Source organism: Ranitomeya imitator, chromosome 1 (assembly GCF_032444005.1).
Source record: "Ranitomeya imitator isolate aRanImi1 chromosome 1, aRanImi1.pri, whole genome shotgun sequence".
NCBI classification, from domain to species: Eukaryota; Metazoa; Chordata; class Amphibia; order Anura; family Dendrobatidae; genus Ranitomeya; species Ranitomeya imitator.
In genome coordinates, this window is record NC_091282.1 from 770,921,348 (window position 1) to 770,940,559 (window position 19,212).

Genomic DNA, 19,212 nt, shown 5'->3' on the forward strand with positions numbered 1-19,212 from the left:
CATCAATAAACAAGAGAGCAAACACAAAATGCAGTTTTTAAACGAAAGTCTTTATTATTAAAGGAAAAAAAATCCAAACCTACCGGGTACCGTGTGAAAAATTGATTGCCCCCACCCCATTAAAAAATAAATTAACTGTGGTTTATCACATCTTTGGGAAGCTGAGTTCACAGTTCACAGTCCATCACCACAGCCAGGCCTGATTACTGTCACACCTGTTCTGAATCAAGAAATCACTAAAATAGGACCTCCCTGACAGAGTGAAGTAGAACAAAAGATCCTCAAATGCTAGACATCATGCCACAAACCAAAGAAATTCTGGAACAAATGAGAAACAAAGTAATAGAGATCTATTGGTCTGGAAAAGGTTATAAGGCCATTTCTAAAGCTTTGGGATGCCAGCAAAAAATGGTCTGCATGCCAGAGTTCCAAGACGAAAACCACTGCTGAGCAAAAAAAAAACCAAACAAACAAAAAAAAAAAAACAAAGGCTCGTCTCCGTTTTGTCAGAAAACATCTTGATGATAATCCATATTTTTGGGAGAATACTCTGTGGACTGACAAGATGAAAGTTTAACTTTTTGGAAGGCGTCTGTCCATTAGACTAGGTTCACACTTGCGTTGTGCAGTCCGTTCAACAAATCCGTTAAACGTACGGCACTAACGCAAGTGCCGACTTTGGCACTGCGCTAGCGCAGATGGAGCATCTGCTAGCTCCATCTGCGCTAGCAGTGACGGACCCGGAAACGCTGCAGCCCGTGTCTCCGGTCCGTCACTCACTGACGGCACATCGCTAGCGCACGCCTATTGTGGGTGTGCGCTAGCGATGCGTTCGCCATTGCAAGCAATGGCGGCGTTAACGGACTGCGCTACACCGCGTTATGCCGCGGTGTAACGTAGTCCGTTAAACGGGTTCACACAACGCAGTATGAACCCAGCCTTAGATCTGGTGCAGAAGTAACACAGCATTTCAGAAAAGAAACATCATACCAACAGTAAAATATGGTGGAGGTAGTGTGATAGTCTGGGGCTGTGGTAACTGGAACCATGAATTCTGCTGTCAGCCAAAAAATCCTGAAGGAGAATATCCGGCCATCTGTTCGTGACCTCAAGTTAAAGACCACTTTTGTTATGCAGCAGGACAATGATCGACAACACACCAGCAAGTCCACCTCTGAATGTCTTAAGAAAAACCAAACAGACTTTGGGGTAGCCTAGTCAAAGTCCTGACCTTAATCCGATTGAGATACTGTAATCCCCTTCAAAAGGCGGATCATGCTCTGAAACCCTCCAATGTGGCTGCATTACAACAATTCTAAAATGATAAGTGGCCAAACTTCCTCCAGAGCGTTGTAAGAGACTCAAACATTTAATTATACACTGCTCAAAGAAATAAAGGGAACACTTAAAAACAGAATACAACTCCAAGTAAAATTAAACTGTCCACTTAGGAAGCAACACTGACAATCAATTTTACATGCTGTTGTGCAAATGGAATAGACAACAGATGGAAATTATTGGCAATTATCAAGACACACTGAATAAAGGAGTGGTTCTGCAGGTGGGGACCACATCTCAGTACCAATGCTTTCTGGCTGATGTTTTGGTCACTTTTGAATATTGGTTGTGCTTTCACACTCGTGGTAGCATGAGACAGACTCTACAACCCACACAAGTGTCTCAGGTAGTGCAGCACATCCAGGATGGCACATCAATGCAAGCTGTGGCAAGGTTTGCTGTGTCTGACAGCGTAGTGTTCAGAGGCTGGAGGCGCTACCAGGAGACAGGCCAGTACACCAGGAAACGTGGAGGGGGCCATAGGAGGGCAGCAACCCAGCAGCAGGACTGCTACTTCAGCCTTTGTGCAAGGAGGAACAGGAAGTGCACTGCCAGAGCCCTGCAAAATGACCTCCAGCAGGCCACAAATGTGCATGTGTCTGCACAAAGGGTTAGAAACTGACTCCATGAGGATGGTCTGAGTGCCCGAGGTCCACAGATGGGGGTTGTGCTCACAGCTCATCACCGTGCAGGATGCTTGGCATTTGCCACAGAACACCAGGATTGGTAAATTCTCTACTGGCGACCTGTGCTCTTCGCAGATGAAAGCAGGTTCACACTGAGCAAATGTGACAGATGTGACAGAGTCTGGAGACACCGTGGAAAGCGATCTGCTGCCTGCAACATCCTTCAGCATGACCGGTTTGGCAGTGGGTCAGTAATGGTGTGGGGTGGTATTTCTCTGGAGGGCCGCACAGCTCTCCATGTGCTCGCCAGAGGTAGCCTGACTGCCATTAGGTACCGAGATGAGCTCATCAGACCCCTTGTGAGAGCATATGCTGGTGCGGTTGGCCCTGTGTTCCACCTAATGCAGGACAATGCCAGACCTCGTGTGGCTGGAGTGTGTCAGCAGTTCCTGCAAGATGAAGGCAATGAAGCTATGGACTGGCCCTCCCGTTCCCCAGACCTGAATCCGATTGAACACATCTGGGACATCATGTCTTGCACCATCCACCAATGTCATGCTGCACCACAGACTGTCCATGAGTTGGCGGATGCTTTAGTCCAGGTCTGGGAGGAGATCCCTCAGGAGACCATCCGCCACCTCATCAGGAGCATGCCCAGGCATTGTAGGGAGGTAATACAGGCACATGGAGGCCACACACACTACTGTGCATCTCCACTGAAGTTGGATCAGCCTGTAACTATTTTCCACTTTGATTTTGAGCATCATTCCAACTCCAGACCTCCGCGGGATATTAGTTGAGAATTTTTAGGTTTTATTGTTCTCAACACATTCCACTATGTAATGAATAAAGATTTACAACTGGAATATTTAATTCAGTGATATCTAGGATGTGGGATTTTATTTTTCCCTTTATTTTTTGGAGCAGTGTAGTTGTTGCTGCTAAGGGGGGCCCAACCAGTTAAGAGGTTTAGGGGGCAATCACTTTTTCACACAAGGCCCTGTAGATTTGGATTTTTTCTCCTAATAATAAAGACCTTAATTTACAAACTGCATTTTGTGATTACTTGTGTTCTCGTTGTCTAATATTTACATTTGTTTGGTGATCTGAAACATTTAAGTGTGACAAACAGGCAAAAGAAAAGGAAATGAGGAAGGGGCAAACACTTTTTCACACAACTATATGTGTATATGAACCTCACGTTGTTCAGATTTATATTTGTAAAATATTTAGAATACCTTGTATCATTTCCTTAACCCCTTAGTGACGGAGCCAAATTTTTGAAATCTGACCAGTGTAATTTTATGTGGTAATAACTCTGGAACGCTTCAACAAATCCCAGTGATTTTGAGATTGTTTTTTCGTGACACATTATACTCTATGGTAATGGTAAATTTAGGTTGTTATGTTTTGTGTTTATTTATAAAAAATATTAGAAAAATGTTAAAAAATTAGCAGTTTTCAAACTTTGAATGATTATACCTTTAATACAGATAGTCATAACACAGCAAAACATTAATAAATAACATTTCCCACATGTTGGCTTTACATCTGCACCATTTGTAAAATGTTATTTTATTTGGTTTGCATTTTAGGAGGTTTAATAATGTAGCAGTCATTTTTCGTTTTTTTTCCAGGAAATTTACAAAATTTATTTTTTTAGGGACCTATCCATGTTTGAAGTGACTTTAGGGGTCCCATATATTGGGAAACCTCCAAACGGGATACCATTTTAAAAACAGCACCCACTGACATACTGAAAACTGCTGTCAGGTAGTTTATTAACCCTTCAGGTGCTTTTCAGGAATTAATGCAAAGTGGCATGACAAATGAAAATGTGTATTTTTACCACCTAAATGCCTCTAACTTCTGAACAGGTTACAACAGCCGTCAGACTCTAAGGCTGCTATTGGGTCGTGAATTGCCATGGCAAACATCAGGACCACACATTCATCATCTGAGGGCACCAATTGGTATAAAGAAGAAGCCCCCACATTCTGTTAGCCATTTATAATGATATAGTCACTATTGACAGCAGCATCTAAGGGGTTAAACAAATTTGGACGATGCAAACACTGATCATGGCTGATGCAGCAAGTTGTCAGCTATAGTGGACAGCCGACAGCGGCTGGATTGTCACCTGTATGGGGAGGCTATTCTCTTATATCTCAGGTCAGTTAAAAGACGTATTGGCGGTCATTAAGGGGTTTTAAACGTCACAAATACTTTATACTTTATGTTGTGTCACATAAAATCCCAATTAAATACATTTACATTTGCAGGTATAACGTGAAATAATGTGGAGAAATTCAAGAAGTATGAAGACTTTTTCAAGTACTGTAGGTATATTGCCTCCTCATCACTACCGAAGCTACCACCTCACCAACACCGGAGCTCCTGCAACCCTCAACCTACTGTCTCCTTCCCCATAATCCTGTAGAATGTAAGCCCGCAAGGGCAGAGTCCTCTCACCTCTGTATCAGTCTGTAATTGTTAGTTTGCTTACTGTAAACGATATATATAATTCTGAATGTAACCCCCTTCTCATGTACAGCACCATGGAATCAATGGTGCTATATAAATAAATAATAATAAAATATACACATCTGTATTGTTTCCAGGGAGAAGTTCGGCTTCACCTTATCCTTACTCACTTCTATCCACACTCCCCCGATACTGAAGAGTAACTCTCTCTGGTGGACAGATTGCAGGCAGGTTAGAAGTGATGTTCCTATATGACAGCCCACCCACTGATAGCTGGCAGCAGGTGGAGCGCTCCTCTGTCGCTGCACAGTGACTGCTCCACCGCCGAGGCAACAATTGGATAATCTGCTCCGAAATCTACGTTATTGTAAAGTAAGGACTGGAACCTCTGGGAACAGAGGAACGCCAGGTCTGAGGCATCGCAGCCACGCCGGTCTGGGAGGAAACATCAGTCACAGCCTCCCTGGAGGAGAGGAGGATGAGCAGAGTCATCCACGCTGGATTTACTGCTTCAATATTGTATAACCCAACACTACGAATCCTCTGGTGGGAGAAGATGAAGTCATCTGAAACGGCCTCTAAACCATCTCCATAAACCTGAAATACATTGCAGGGAGCTGTCGGTAATAGCCGTGTCCCTGTGACAGCAGTGATCCTACGCTCTCCAGCGTTACTGCCTTTGACCCCCCCAAATCCATTGTCTGCGGGGCCACCTAGAAGACCCTATGTTAGCCACAGAGCTCATCTGAACAGCCAGGCATTGCACGAGTCCCAGGCCTATAGTGGCTGGCTGGCCCCATTATTCAGGGATCCCAGCTGGAGCACTTGGGGGGACTGGCTGTCCACGCATGCGAGCACTCCTACAGAGGGGCTAGCGGTCCACTGGAAATAAATTATGTGAAGACTTCTGGCAAGACGTCATCGACAATGAGACATTGATAGAAGCTGTTGCATAGTATAATGGAGACCCCTACTCTATTACCACATGGCTACCCCCCAGTAAACACACCACTGTCCCTCCCTCGCTATACACACACCTCAACCTACCACTATACACCCTCAGTTATACACCCGCCATCCCCCATAACTATACACCCCGCTACTCCCCAGTTATACACCCCTCACCCCATCACTATACTCTCCCCAGTTATACACCCCTCACTCCATCACTATACACCCCGTCACCCCCACTCCTCACCCCATCACTATACACCCCCCATTATGCACCTTTCACTCCATCACTATACACCCCATCACCCTCACCCCTCCTTTATACACCCATCACTACACCCCCCATTATACACCATTAATTCCATCACTATACACCCCGTCACCCCCACCCCTCCTTTATACACCCCTCACCCCATCACTATACACCCCCCCATTATACACCTTTCACTCCATCACTATACACCCGTCACCCCCACTCCTCCTTTATACACCCCTCACTATACACCCCCTAACTATACATCCCCCATTAAACATCCCATCACTATATACCCCATCATACACCCCCTCACCATACACCCCGCCATCCTCCATTACACAACCCTCACTATACACCCCCGTTACAAACCCCTCACTGTACGCCCCTCACCCCCCAGTTATACACCCCTCACTATACACCCCTGACCCCCTCCACCTGTTATACACCCGACTATACAACAATGACCCTAATAAAAAAACGCCAGAGGCAATTAACCATGCTGGCCGGCCCCAGCCACAGGAGGATCTTCTGCCGCCTGCAGATGGGTCATGATCCCAGACCCCCCGATGATTGCTCCGGGTCACTTATGTCCATTTCCTGTGACATCCATTAACCCTCTGTGCAGATACCAATCCATCCTGACAGCACGGAGACATTACAGAGCAGGATCAATTATGCAGAAAGTCTCACCGCTCCGATACTGAACACACGGCAATGATCTTGTCACTATCAAAGAGGATAAATAGCAGTCTGACGAAAAGGAGGCAGCTGACAGTGGAGGGCGCCACTGTCCACAGCAAATTAACCCTTCACATACTGCACTAGGGGCAATCTACACATAACGAGTAGAATCTAATGACCGGACATCAACAGAGGCGGCAGATTATACAAGGAGAGCGCCAACAAAAGGCCAGTGTGAACTGCGCAGACAGGAGAGCGCGGGGAAAAGAGTCGCCAGAAAGTGAAGAAGGGGGATGTAGATCAGACATAGGGAGGTAATGGGGGCACAGAGATGCAGGCATGTCTGGTGCCTGATGGATGTCTATTATGGACCACACAGGGGGGAGCACTTATCGCCTCCTCCGCTGAGCTCATTTCTATTCATAGGGTCAGGAGATGAGGAGAATTACATGGAGGCCAATGCTCCCCGGGATCCAGAGCAGAGGTTCAGGCTCAGTGTCAGGACTACAGGAGCAGAGCCGCCTCACCGAGCCAACCTGCTACTCACCGAGCCAACCCACTACTAATGTTACTGGAGGGAGAGCTTCTGGGTACAAGGATGATGGGAGTGATACTTTCTATCATAAGGAGGTTGAGATAGAAGGGGTGATACTCAGAATGCAAGCTCCTGGGGCCACCGCTGGCCACACAGTCATATGAATGGAGGCCGATGTGTGGGCTTTTCTATCGTCACCCGCCATCAATATCCGTGAGAAGGGACAAAGCTGCAAAAGGGAAGGGGACAAGAAGCCGTGGAGGGAGAGCGGAGGAGGCGTCCTCAGACCTCCATGGGAGCGCTGCAGAACTACACACGGGGGTCTCTGGGGCAGAAAAGGCAAGAAGCAGACACACTGCCCTGCAAAGATTATGAGGCAGCCATGTGTGAGGGAGATTAGTGTCAGCGCACAGAGCAGAAGTTTCCCGAGCCCACGGGCAGCTCCAGTGCGCACAGCAGTGCTGGCAAAGCAGGGGCATTGCCAATCATGGCAGAGCGACGCAACAACAGCTGGCAAACTTACTGTACATCCATCAGCCTCAACCAGACCCCAAAATGATAGCTGTAACGCCCGCTGCCCCAAAGTACAGTGTGTGCAGCAGCCCAGGAGAATCCCACCTACATGTCTGTGTGTACCCCCACCACCCAACATGTACCCTGTGCAGCAGCATCTCTGCGCTTCCACACCTCCATTACTCCAGACTAGATTTTCCATGTAATCAGCTCTTCCCCCAGATCCACTACGATCATTGTCTATCATCTCGTCATATCACAAATTGTGGCGCTCTTGTAAGGGCTTAGGCCATGTTCACACAATGCGTTTTTTACTGCGGAACCGCCGCAATTTTGCCGCTGCGGGTCCGCAGCTGTTTTCCATGCAGGGTACAGTACAATGTTACCCTATGGAAAACAGGAACCGCTGTGCCCACATTGCGGAAATTCACTAAAAAAGCCGCGCTGAATTGCTGCGGTAAAAAAGAAGGACCATGTCAATTCTTTGTGCGGAACTGCAGCGGTTCTGCACCCATAGACCTCCATTGTGAGGTCAAACCCGCAGCAAAACCCGCAGACGAAAAAAAAAATATCTGCAGGTTTTCTGCGGTTTGTGGTGCAGAAACCGCTGCAGCAGGAAGTGCGTGGGCGGAGTGTGGCTGTCCCCCCGTGCTCCAATCCCACCCCCCCATACTCCGATCCCCCCCCCCCCACCGTGCCCTCATCTCCCCCCCTTATACTTACCGGGCCTCCCGGTGTCCGTCTGTCCGTCTGTCCGTCTTCTCCCTGGGCGCCTCCATCTTCCAAAATGGCGGGCGCATGCGCAGTGCGCCCTCCGAATCTGCCGGCCGGCAGATTCGTTCCAGGCATATTTTGATCACTGTGATAACCTCAGTGATCAAAATAAAAAAAAAAGTAAATGACCCCCCCCCCCCCCCCTTTATCACCCCCATAGGTAGTAACAATAATAAAATAAAGAATTTTTTTTTTTTCCCCCCACTACAGTTAGAACTAGGGGTAGGGTTAGGGGTAAGGTTAGGGGTAGGGTTAGGGGTAGGGGTAGGGTATTTTCAGCCATTTTAACCCTTACTTCCTAGCAAAAAAACTTTCTAGCAAACACACAGACAATCTGCAGAGAAAACTGCATAAAAAAACCGCACTAAAAACCGCATCAAAAAACGCACCAAAAAACGCACCCGCGTTTTCTGCCAAGAGCTGCGGTTTTTAGTGCAGAAAAAACAGCAGGGAAATCAGTAACGTGTGAATATGGCCTTAGGAGGGTTATATATAACAGTCATTTACAATTTGGGACGCCCCAACAAGAACCCGCAATATAAAAGTCCTAAAACTTAACTTTTATTATAAATTAAAAGAGTGGAGTAAAAGTAAACCTGAAACATTCTGTCCTTATATTGCCCAAACAATTCAAATATAGTGTAAAGGAGACAGCCAAAATATCACTTAGTGACACCCCAGGGTGTCAACACTATAAGGTATATAGGACGGTTTTAACTGAAGCACATGCCCGCCAAAACCCCCCACCAACATGTTTCACAACCAATGCGGCGTCATCAGGGGATGAGACTACAGCTAGGACCAGGTCACAGCCCATCCACAGTCGCCTGTCCACCCGCAGGGTCCCTCTCCGCAGTCGCCTGTCCACCCGCAGGGTCCCTCTCCGCAGTCGCCTGTCCACCCGCAGGGTCCCTCTCCGCAGTCGCCTGTCCACCCGCAGGGTCCCTCTCCGCAGTCGCCTGTCCACCCGCAGGGTCCCTCTCCGCAGTCGCCTGTCCACCCGCAGGGTCCCTCTCCGCAGTCGCCTGTCCACCCGCAGGGTCCCTCTCCGCAGTCGCCTGTCCACCCGCAGGGTCCCTCTCCGCAGTCGCCTGTCCACCCGCAGGGTCCCTCTCCGCAGTCGCCTGTCCACCCGCAGGGTCCCTCTCCGCAGTCGCCTGTCCACCCGCAGGGTCCCTCTCCGCAGTCGCCTGTCCACCCGCAGGGTCCCTCTCCGCAGTCGCCTGTCCACCCGCAGGGTCCCTCTCCGCAGTCGCCTGTCCACCCGCAGGGTCCCTCTCCGCAGTCGCCTGTCCACCCGCAGGGTCCCTCTCCGCAGTCGCCTGTCCATCCGCAGGGTCCCCCTCCGCAGTCACCTGTCCAGCCGAAGGGACCCCCTCCGCAGTCACCTGTCCATCCGCAGGGTCCCCCTCCACAGTCACCTGTCCATCCGCAGGGTCCCCCTCCGCAGTCACCTGTCCATCCGCAGGGTCCCCCTCCGCAGTCACATGTCCATCCGCAGGGTCCCCCTCCGCAGTCACCTGTCCATCCGCAGGGTCCCCCTCCGCAGTCACATGTCCATCCGCAGGGTCCCCCTCCGCAGTCACCTGTCCATCCGCAGGGTCCCCCTCCGCAGTCACCTGTCCATCCGCAGGGTCCCCCTCCGCAGTCACCTGTCCATCCGCAGGGTCCCCCTCCGCAGTCACATGTCCATCCGCAGGGTCCCCCTCCGCAGTCACCTGTCCATCCGCAGGGTCCCCTCTCCGCAGTCACCTGTCCATCCGCAGGGTCCCCCTCCGCAGTCACATGTCCATCCGCAGGGTCCCCCTCCGCAGTCGCCTGTCCATCCGCAGGGTCCCCCTCCGCAGTCGCCTGTCCATCCGCAGGGTCCCCCTCCGCAGTCACCTGTCCATCCGCAGGGTCACCTATCCATCCTCCCCTCCTGCACGCACCGTGTCCTCCGCGCAGAGCGCTGGGCGTCCGGTATATGGACACGGGCTCCGGGTGGTGATGCGCTCTCCCTCCGTGGTAAGTCCGGGCAGAGGCGCTCAGCACACAAATCCACAGTAGCGACCAGAGCGGGAGCGCAGCCAGCGCGCAGCCAGGGCGCATCGTCTCAGCGCAGCGCCAGGCGCTCGGTGCTCATGGTCCGCTCCTCGTCCCGCCCGCTCTTGGCTCCATGTCGCCCAGTAACTCCTGCACCAGCCAGGTGCCCGCACGGACTGCGCCGCTCAGGTGAGCTTAGGAGCTCTGACTGCCCGCTGGGCGTGGTATGCAAATAGCAGCGCGCCTCCTAACCAATCAACGGCGAGACTACAGCTCGTAATTAACCCGCTCATGTCCGCTGCACTGAAAGGCGGCAGAGAACCGCGCTGGAGGAAGAAGGACAGCGAGAGAAAAGTAGTCTGAGGACGGGGGTGAAGAGGTGAAGAGGAGAGAGCAGAGATAAAGAGGGGGAGAAAAGCTACAGAGCTGGCAGAGATAAGGAGAGGGATCAGAAATAAGTGGGCAGAGATAAAGAAGGGGCAGAGATAAAAAGGAGAGATAAAGAGGGGAGCAGAGATAAAGAGGGGTGCAGAGAGAAAAGGGACAGAGATTAAGAGGGGGAGCAGAGATAAAGAGGGGGTGTACAGATAAAAAGGGGTGCAGAGGTGAAGATGGGGAGCAGAGATAAAGAGCGGGCAGAGAAATAGGGAGGCACATATAAGGAGAGGGATAAGAAATAAGTGGGCAGCGACAAGGAGGGGGCAGAGATAAAGAGGGGAGCATAGATAAAGAGGGGGTGCAGAGATAAAGGGGGTGCATAGATAAAGAGGGGGTGCAGAGATAAAGGGGTGCATAGAAAAAGAGGGAGCAAAGATTAAGGGGGGTGCAGAGATAAAGAGGGGTTGCATAGATATAGAGGGGTGCCGAGGTAAAGAGCAGAGATAAAAAGATGCAGAGATAAAGAGGGGGGCTGACATAAAGAGGGAGAGCAGAGATAAAAAGGGGACAGAGACAAAGAGAAAGGTGCAGAAATAAAGAGGGGTCTTATCTCTTCTTCCCACAATCGTATACCAGATTTCTCTCGCGTATCACCCCTACTCTGGAACCCTCTACCACAACATATCAGACTCTCACCTACCATCGAAACATTCAAAAAGAACCTGAAGACCCACCTCTTCTGACAAGCCTACAACCTGCAGTAACCACCGATCGACCAAACCGCTGCACGACCAGCTCTATCACCTACTGTATCCTCACCCATCCCTTGTAGACTGTGAGCCTTCGCGGGCAGGGTCCTCATTCCTCCTGTACCAGTTATGATTTGTATTGTTTAAGATTATTGTACTTGTTTTTATTATGTATACCCCTCCTCACATGTAAAGCGCCATGGAATAAATGGCGCTATAACAATAAATAATAATGAATAATAATAATAAGATAAAGAGGGCAGAGAAAGAAAAGCAGAAATGTAGAGCGGAGCAGAGAAATAGGGAGGCAAAGATAAAGAGGGGGCAGAGATAAAGAGGAGGGTGCAGATATAAAGAAGGGGCAGAGATAGGGGAGAAAGCAGAAATAAAGAGAGTGGAGCAGAGATGAATGGGGCAGCCCAGGAACCGCAGCAGCTTAGCCATGAAGTGGAGATCCCATAACGTTACAGAGTGGGGGGGGGGGCGAGTGCTGTGGAGCAGAAATGTCACCACCACTCTACTGACCCCATAACTGCAGAGTCCACCAGGAGCTTCATGGCTGAGTAGCTGTAAGCAGCTGTATATCACCAAGCACAATGTCGAACATCGGGTGGAGTGGTGTAAGGCCACCACTACTGGACTCAGGAGGAGACGAGTTCTGTGCAGTGATGGATCGCACTTCTCTATCTGCGTCTGATGGAGGAGTCTGGCCGGCTTCACACTCAGCGTATGAAAATACGGTCCGTATATTACGGCCGTAATACGCTGAAATGTCCCGAAAATAGTGGTCCGTAGCTCCTCCGTAGGCAGGGTGTGTCAGCGTTTTTTGCGCATGGCATCCTCCATATGTAATCCGTATGGCATCCGTACTGCGTGGTTTTCTCGCAGGCTTGCAAAACCAACATACCGCTATAGAAATGATCCATGTGTCCCAAAAAGAAAAAAAAATATATATATACTGTCTATATATATATATATATGTCATTAGACACATATATGTATATATATTAATATTTTTTCTAGCGCTATACAGCTTGAAAGCCGGTAATTCAATTACCAGCTTTTTCTTTCTCCTTCCTAAAACCCGACATGATTTGAGACATGGTTTACATACAGTAAACCATGTCTTCTCTCCTTTTTTTTTGCAGATTCCACACTACTAATGTCAGTAGAGTGTATCTGCAAAATTTGGCCGTTCTAGCTCTTAAAATAAAGGGTTAAATGGCGGAAAAAATTGGCGTGGGCTCCCGCGCAATTTTCTCCGCCAGAGTAGTAAAGCCAGTGACTGAGGGCAGATATTAATAGCCTGGAGAGGGTCCATGGTTATTGGCCCCCCCCTGGCTAAAAATATCTGGGAGCTTTCTAGGAAATTTCCCACGATCTATGAACATCCAGCAGAGGGCGCCTCACCACAAATGAAGCTAAATATAGCTCATTGATCTATATTTAGACTCATTCCCCGGGGTTTTGCAGCGAGGAGCAGCCTGCATTAGCAAAGCTCCTTGCTGCAAAATGTTTTAACCCCTTCAGAAGGATTTACATCGTTGGACGTTACAGATCTGCGGAGGGTAAGTATATTGTTGGTTTATTATGTTTTTTCTTTCACAGAACGAGGGTCTTCAGTGACTGGATTGGCCGTAGAATAAAATACTCCAACAACCATTGTTTTTATTTCATTAAAATAATTTTAAATAATGTGTTTGTGTTTTATTTAACCCTTTCATTCAGTTGGATTAATAATGGATAGGTGTCATAATTGACGCCTCTCCATTATTAATTAGGCTTAATGTCACCTTACAATAGCAAGGTGGCATTAACCCTTCATTACCCCATATCCCACCGCTACACAGGAATGGGAAGAGAGTGGCCAAGTGCCAGAATAGGCGCATCTTCCAGATGTGCCTTTTCTGGGGTGGCTGGGGGCAGATATTTTTAGCCAGGGGGGGCCAATAACCATGGACCCTCTCCAGGCTATTAATATCTGCCCTCAGTCACTGGCTTTACTACTCTGGCGGAGAAAATTGCGCGGGAGCCCACGCCAATTTTTTCCGCCATTTAACCCTTTATTTTAAGAGCTAGAACGGCCAAATTTTGCAGATACACACTACTGACATTAGTAGTGTGGAATCTGCAAAAAAAATGGAGAGAAGACATGGTTTACTGTATGTAAACCATGTCTCAAATCATGTCGGGTTTTAGGAAGGAGAAAGAAAAAGCCGGTAATTGAATTACCGGCTTTCAAGCTGTATAGCGCTGGAATAAATATTAATATATATACATATATGTGTCTCACTGACATATATATATATATATACCTATTCTATGTGTACACATTTATTCTACCTATTCTACTGTAAGCTGTCAGTGTGATTTTACTGTACACCGCACTGAATTACCGGCTTTTCTCTCTAACAGCGCTGCATATTTCTCGCAAGTCATACTGCTTGTCCGTGTGAAATCCGTATTTTTCACGCTTCCATAGACTTTCATTGGCGTATTTCTTGCGCAGTACGGTGACAAACGCAGCATGCTGCGATTTTGTACGGCCGTAGAAAGCCGTATAATACTGATCAGTAAAATACGGCAGATAGGAGCAGGGGCATAGAGAATAATTGTGCCGTATTTTTTGCGAGTTTTACGGACGTAGTTTCTGCGCTCTTACATCCGTAAAACTCGCAAGTGTGAAGCCGGCCTCTGGGTTTGTGTATTCCAGGAGGACGGTCCTCCCCTGATTGCATTGTGCCCCCTCTACATATGGTGGAGGATAATGCTATGGACTTGTTATCAGGGGATGACCTTGGACCCTCTGCTTCAGTCATGGGAAATGTTAAGGTACCGTCACACTTAGCGACGCTGCAGCGATACCGACAACGATCCGGGTCGCTGCAGCGTCGCTGTTTGGTCGCTGGAGAGCTGTCACACAGACAGCTCTCCAGCGACCAACGATGCCGGTAACCAGGGTAAACATCGGGTAACTAAGCGCAGGGCCGCGCTTAGTAACCCGATGTTTACCCTGGTTACCATCCTAAAAGTAAAAAAAAAACAAACACTACATACTTACCTACAGCCGTCTGTCCTCCAGCGCTGTGCTCTGCACTCCTCCTGTACTGTCTGTGTGAGCACAGCGGCCGGAAAGCAGAGCGGTGACGTCACCGCTCTGCTTTCCGGCTGACCGACGCTCACAGCCAGTGCAGGAGCAGTGCAGAGAAGCACAGCGCCGGGGACAGACAGCGGTAGGTAAGTATGTAGTGTTTGTTTTTTTTTACTTTTAGGATGGTAACCAGGGTAAACATCGGGTTACTAAGCGCGGCCCTGCGCTTAGTTACCCGATGTTTACCCTGGTTACCAGTGAAGACATCGCTGAATCGGTGTCACACACGCCGATTCAGCGATGTCTGCGGGGAGTCCAGCGACCAAATAAAGTTCTGGACTTTCTTCCCCGACCAGCGACAGCACAGCAGGGGCCTGATCGCTGCTGCCTGTCACACTGGACGATATCGCTAGCGAGGACGCTGCAACGTCACGGATCGCTAGCGATATCGTCTAGTGTGACGGTACCTTTAATCTTCAGCACAAGAAAGACATAATGGACAATTGTAGCATTAGCTCTGTGGGAACAGTTTGGGGAAAACCCTTATCTGTTCTCAATGGCGGTGCCCAGAGCATGAGATCCATAAAGACATGGAGGGAACATGAGCGGCTGCACAGAGCCCAGACCCCAACCAACACCATGGAGATTGTGAGCCTGGCCTCCAACAATAAGGGTATGTGCACACGATGCAGATTTAGTGCAGAATTAGTGCAGATCTGCAGCAGATTTTTCTGCTGCAGAAACGCTGTAGATCTGCACTGTGATTTACAGTACAATGTACATCAATGTGAAAAAAAAAGCTGTGCACATGGTGCAGAAAAATCTGTGCAGAAACGCTGCAGATTTCAAAGAAGTGCATGTCACTTCTTTTGTGTGTTCCTGCAGCGTTTCTGCACCCCTCCATTAATAGAAATCCGCAGAGGTAAAAACTGCACAAAATCTGCATCAATTCCGCACAAAAAACACACTAAGGGTATGTTCACACGTTCAGGATTTCCATCCTTTTTTTTTCAGGACTGTTTTTTTAAAAAACTGCAGCTCTTGGCAGAAAACGCAGGTCCTTTTTTTGGTCCTTTTTTGTCCTTTTTTGATGCGGTTTTTGATGCGTTTTTTTATCCTTTTTTTTTATGCAGTTTTCTAACCCTAACCCTAACCCTATTCTAACCTTAGTGAAAAAAAAAAAAAAAAATTCTTAATTTTTTTATTGTCCCTACCAATGGGGGTGACAAAGTGGGGGGGGTGTCATTTACTATTTTTTTATTTTGATCACTGAGATAGGTTATATCTCAGTGATCAAAATGCACTTTGGAGCGAATCTGCCGGCCGGCAGATTCGGCGGGCGCACTGCGCATGCGCCCGCCATTTTGCAAGATGGCGGCGCCCAGGGAGAAGACGGCCGGACGGACACCGGGACGCCGGGTAAGTATAAGGGGGGGAGATTAGGGCACGGGGGGGGGCATCGGAGCACTGGGGGGGGCATCGGAGCACGGGGGGGGGGGGGCATCGGAGCACGGGGGGCGGGATCGGAGCACGGGGGGGCAGCCACACTCCGCCCACGCACTTCCGCCCGCTCCCCCGCACTTCCTGCTGCAGCGGTTCTGCACATCAAATCGCAGTAAAACCCGCAGATATATTTTTGATCTGCGGGTTTTACTGCGGTTTTGACCTCACAATGGAGGTCTATGGGTGCAGAACCGCTGCGGTTCAGGAAAAAGAAGTGACATGCTCCTTCTTTTTTGCCGCAGCTATTCTGCGCGGCTTTTTAAACGAAATTCCGGATCATGTGCACAGCAGTGACTGTTTTCCATAGGGTTACATTGTTATGTACCCTGCATGGAAAACAGCTGCGGAACCGCAGCGGCAAAACCGCTGCGGTTCCGCAGTAAAAAACGCACTGTGTGAACATGGCCTAAAACCGAATAAAAAACGCATCAAAAACGCACCTGCGGATTCTGCCAGGAGATGCAGATTTAGTGCAGAAAATTCTGCACCACATTTCCTACGTGTGCACATAGCCTAAGGCTATGTGCACACGTTCAGGATTTCTTGCAGAAATTTCCTGAGAAAAACCTGAAATTTTCTGCAAGAAAGTCTGCATGCGTTTTTTGTGCGTTTTTACCGTGTTTTTGATGCGTTTTTTTGCGGATTTTCCCAGACATTTCCCAATGCATTATATAGTGGGAAATCCGCAAAAAATCCGCAAAATTAATGAACATGCTGCATTTTTTTAGCGCTGTTACGTGTTACGGAACCACTCAGCACCCAGAATATATTGTGCAGTTATATGTATGTATAATAGGTTCCATGTGAGATGCATGTCCCGAATGCATCAACCCACAGGCTGCGCCCCTGGGCAGAGGGGACACGATATTTCCCTTTTGTCCGCCCCCCACCTTTGTAATTCCCACAGTAAATATCGGCAGGCTCCGGCCACCTGCGGCTATTGTAATGTATGTCTGGCCTGCCACTTTTCTATTGGCCTGCCCTCTGTATCTGTGTGATATATTCTGTGTACTGTGAGTAAAGTGTTGTCAGACTGGAAATACGTGGAGAAGCAGTGATCTTTTATATGCGCCCATGTAACCAAGCAATTCCAGCCAGCGTCCTTCATTCAGACTCCAGCCAAAGCAGATTGGACCTCCTGAAACAGGGGGTGGTACTGAAAGAGGTACCCCAGCTTGGTAGACCCCGTTACACTGGTGGCAGACAGCGGGATATGATACCCCTTCTACAGGAGGAAAGGAATGAATGAAAAACAACTACTAGAAGTTAAAGAGGACTACATTAAAAGATCTGGTGGAAGCCCGAAGGGTTGATCGCCAGCCAAAAAACAAAAGCGGATTTGATAGCAGCCATCATGGAACACGACAGTGCAGCGCCCCCCAATGTGAACGTGGAGGAGACTGAATTCCAGAGGGAGGTAAAGAACAGACTGGAGTTCTATGGCCCAAACCCTGCAGTAGAGATCATACGATTAAACAGACAAGAAATACCGCGCTCTAAACTGCCCCACTACGGAGGCTGCTAATATATAAATACCCTAATAGTGTATATAGAAACTAGCTGGCTGCAGGCCAAAAGAAGAAGAGTAGTGCACGCTTACATTAAGCGATAGCGTCTGGTTTCACCATACAATTCAGCTCCCACTGAGATTACTCACGCCTACCTTGCGGGGGTGAAGGAACGATTGCTTCTAGCTGGCTGCAGGCTAAAGGTGGAAGTATAGTGCACGCTTACATTAAGCGATAGCACCTGGTTACACCATGCAATTCAGCTCCAACTAAGATTACTCACGCCTTGTGGGGGTGAAGGATCACTTGCTTCAACCGCAGAATAGATGTGGCCGGCGTGCAGGGGTCCCTGTGCCGTTCTTGCTTGCACAGCAGGTGGGACGGAGGAGATGTGGGCAGTGCAGAGCCAGAGGCGCCCCGGCCGGTAGCGTCCCTGGGTGCACGCAGGAAACAGGAAGATGGCCGATAACAAACGGCCGCTCGACCTGACAGTGACGTCACTAGTACTACGGGAGCATGGAAGGGTCAGAATAAACCAACGCGTTTCGAGGTGAGGCGCACCTTTTCGTCAGGGTTACGGACCCCTCCATGTGAAGCCACATATATTGGTGTAAACCAATTTACCTCCGCCCCCTCACATTAACCACTCGCATGCCTAATTGACCTGGTAGTGCAATATTAACCATACTTAGTGGATGCTTATCCCCTATAATCTAGGCAATCGGATCGTTTATTAGTTATAAAAGTATATAAAAAAGAGAACTATATTTTATTTTCATAATTTTATAAACTAGGAGTAGACAAAAAGTAGAAAATCAATAACTATAAATACAATAAATACTAAAAAATTGCTAAAAAAATGCACTTACATGTAATAATAAAATTGATAGTTGTTTTTAAAAACCGACAACAGCCTACCACGAAGTTAGTAGGAAAAAAAATATATATATAAAAATGAACATACATAAAAGTAGGAGAACTGGTATGCGTGACTAGCTATGTCTTGATGTGCGCACATCCGTAAATATATATATTTTCTATCGGATGTGCATCACAGGGATATCGGATCTCCGTCCTTAGATGAACTTAAAAGGCACATAGCTCTAACTCATGATTGAGGCCATTAGGGGCCAAACTTTCCAACATAAAAATCCATTCGGATTCCCTCCTGGACATCTGTTTAATAAAATCCCCCCCCCTCCAATTAGGATGTACTACCTGAATGCCACAGAAACGCATGTCTTTAAGAGACTGCTTGTGCTTTTCTTTAAAGTGGCGTGAGAGTGGATGCCCCATAAAACCTTTCAAAATGTTTTTACAGTGCTCTTTTAAACGGATACTGAGATGCCGTTTCGTGCGACCTACATATAGTTTTTTGCATGCACATTGTATGATGTAGATTACCCCCTTTGAATTGCACGAAATATCGTTTCTAATAGTGAACAACCTTGTTCCATACGCATTGGAAAAGGTGGACTGCTTGTCTTTCTTAAAGGTGGTGTGCGTGCAGGCGAAACACGTCCCACAGGGTGAAAATCCTGTTTTGGTTGTTGCTAAACTAATATGATTGCGTTGTTTATTAGAACCAATCATTTTGGTTGTGGGGGCTATGAGCTGGCCTAGTGATTGGGATTTTCTATATATAAACTTGGGGGTTGTTGGCAAGAAATCTCCAATTATTTTGTCTTGCCTCAAAATTGACCAGTGTTTCCGTATGATTCCCACAAATTTCCTATGGTTGGCGTGGTATTGAGTAATAAATGGTAAATTGAAGATCTGGTCCTTCAAATCTACCTCCTT

At 48.2% G+C, this 19,212-nt stretch overlaps 1 protein-coding gene across 5 annotated transcripts in view; it reads right to left on the minus strand.

Moving 5' to 3' along the window:
- Positions 1-19,212, minus strand: part of NRXN3 (neurexin 3) — a 555,345-nt gene that overhangs the window by 97,320 nt on the left and 438,813 nt on the right. The window contains exon 1 of one of the 5 annotated variants that reach the window (XM_069735760.1): positions 10,090-10,333. The exons of the other annotated variants lie outside the window; for them this stretch is intronic. Coding sequence (XP_069591861.1) covers positions 10,090-10,249 — 160 coding nt within the window. The 5' untranslated portion in view covers positions 10,250-10,333. Of the gene's footprint in view, positions 1-10,089; positions 10,334-19,212 lie in introns of those variants that run through there. 5 annotated transcript variants of the gene reach the window in all.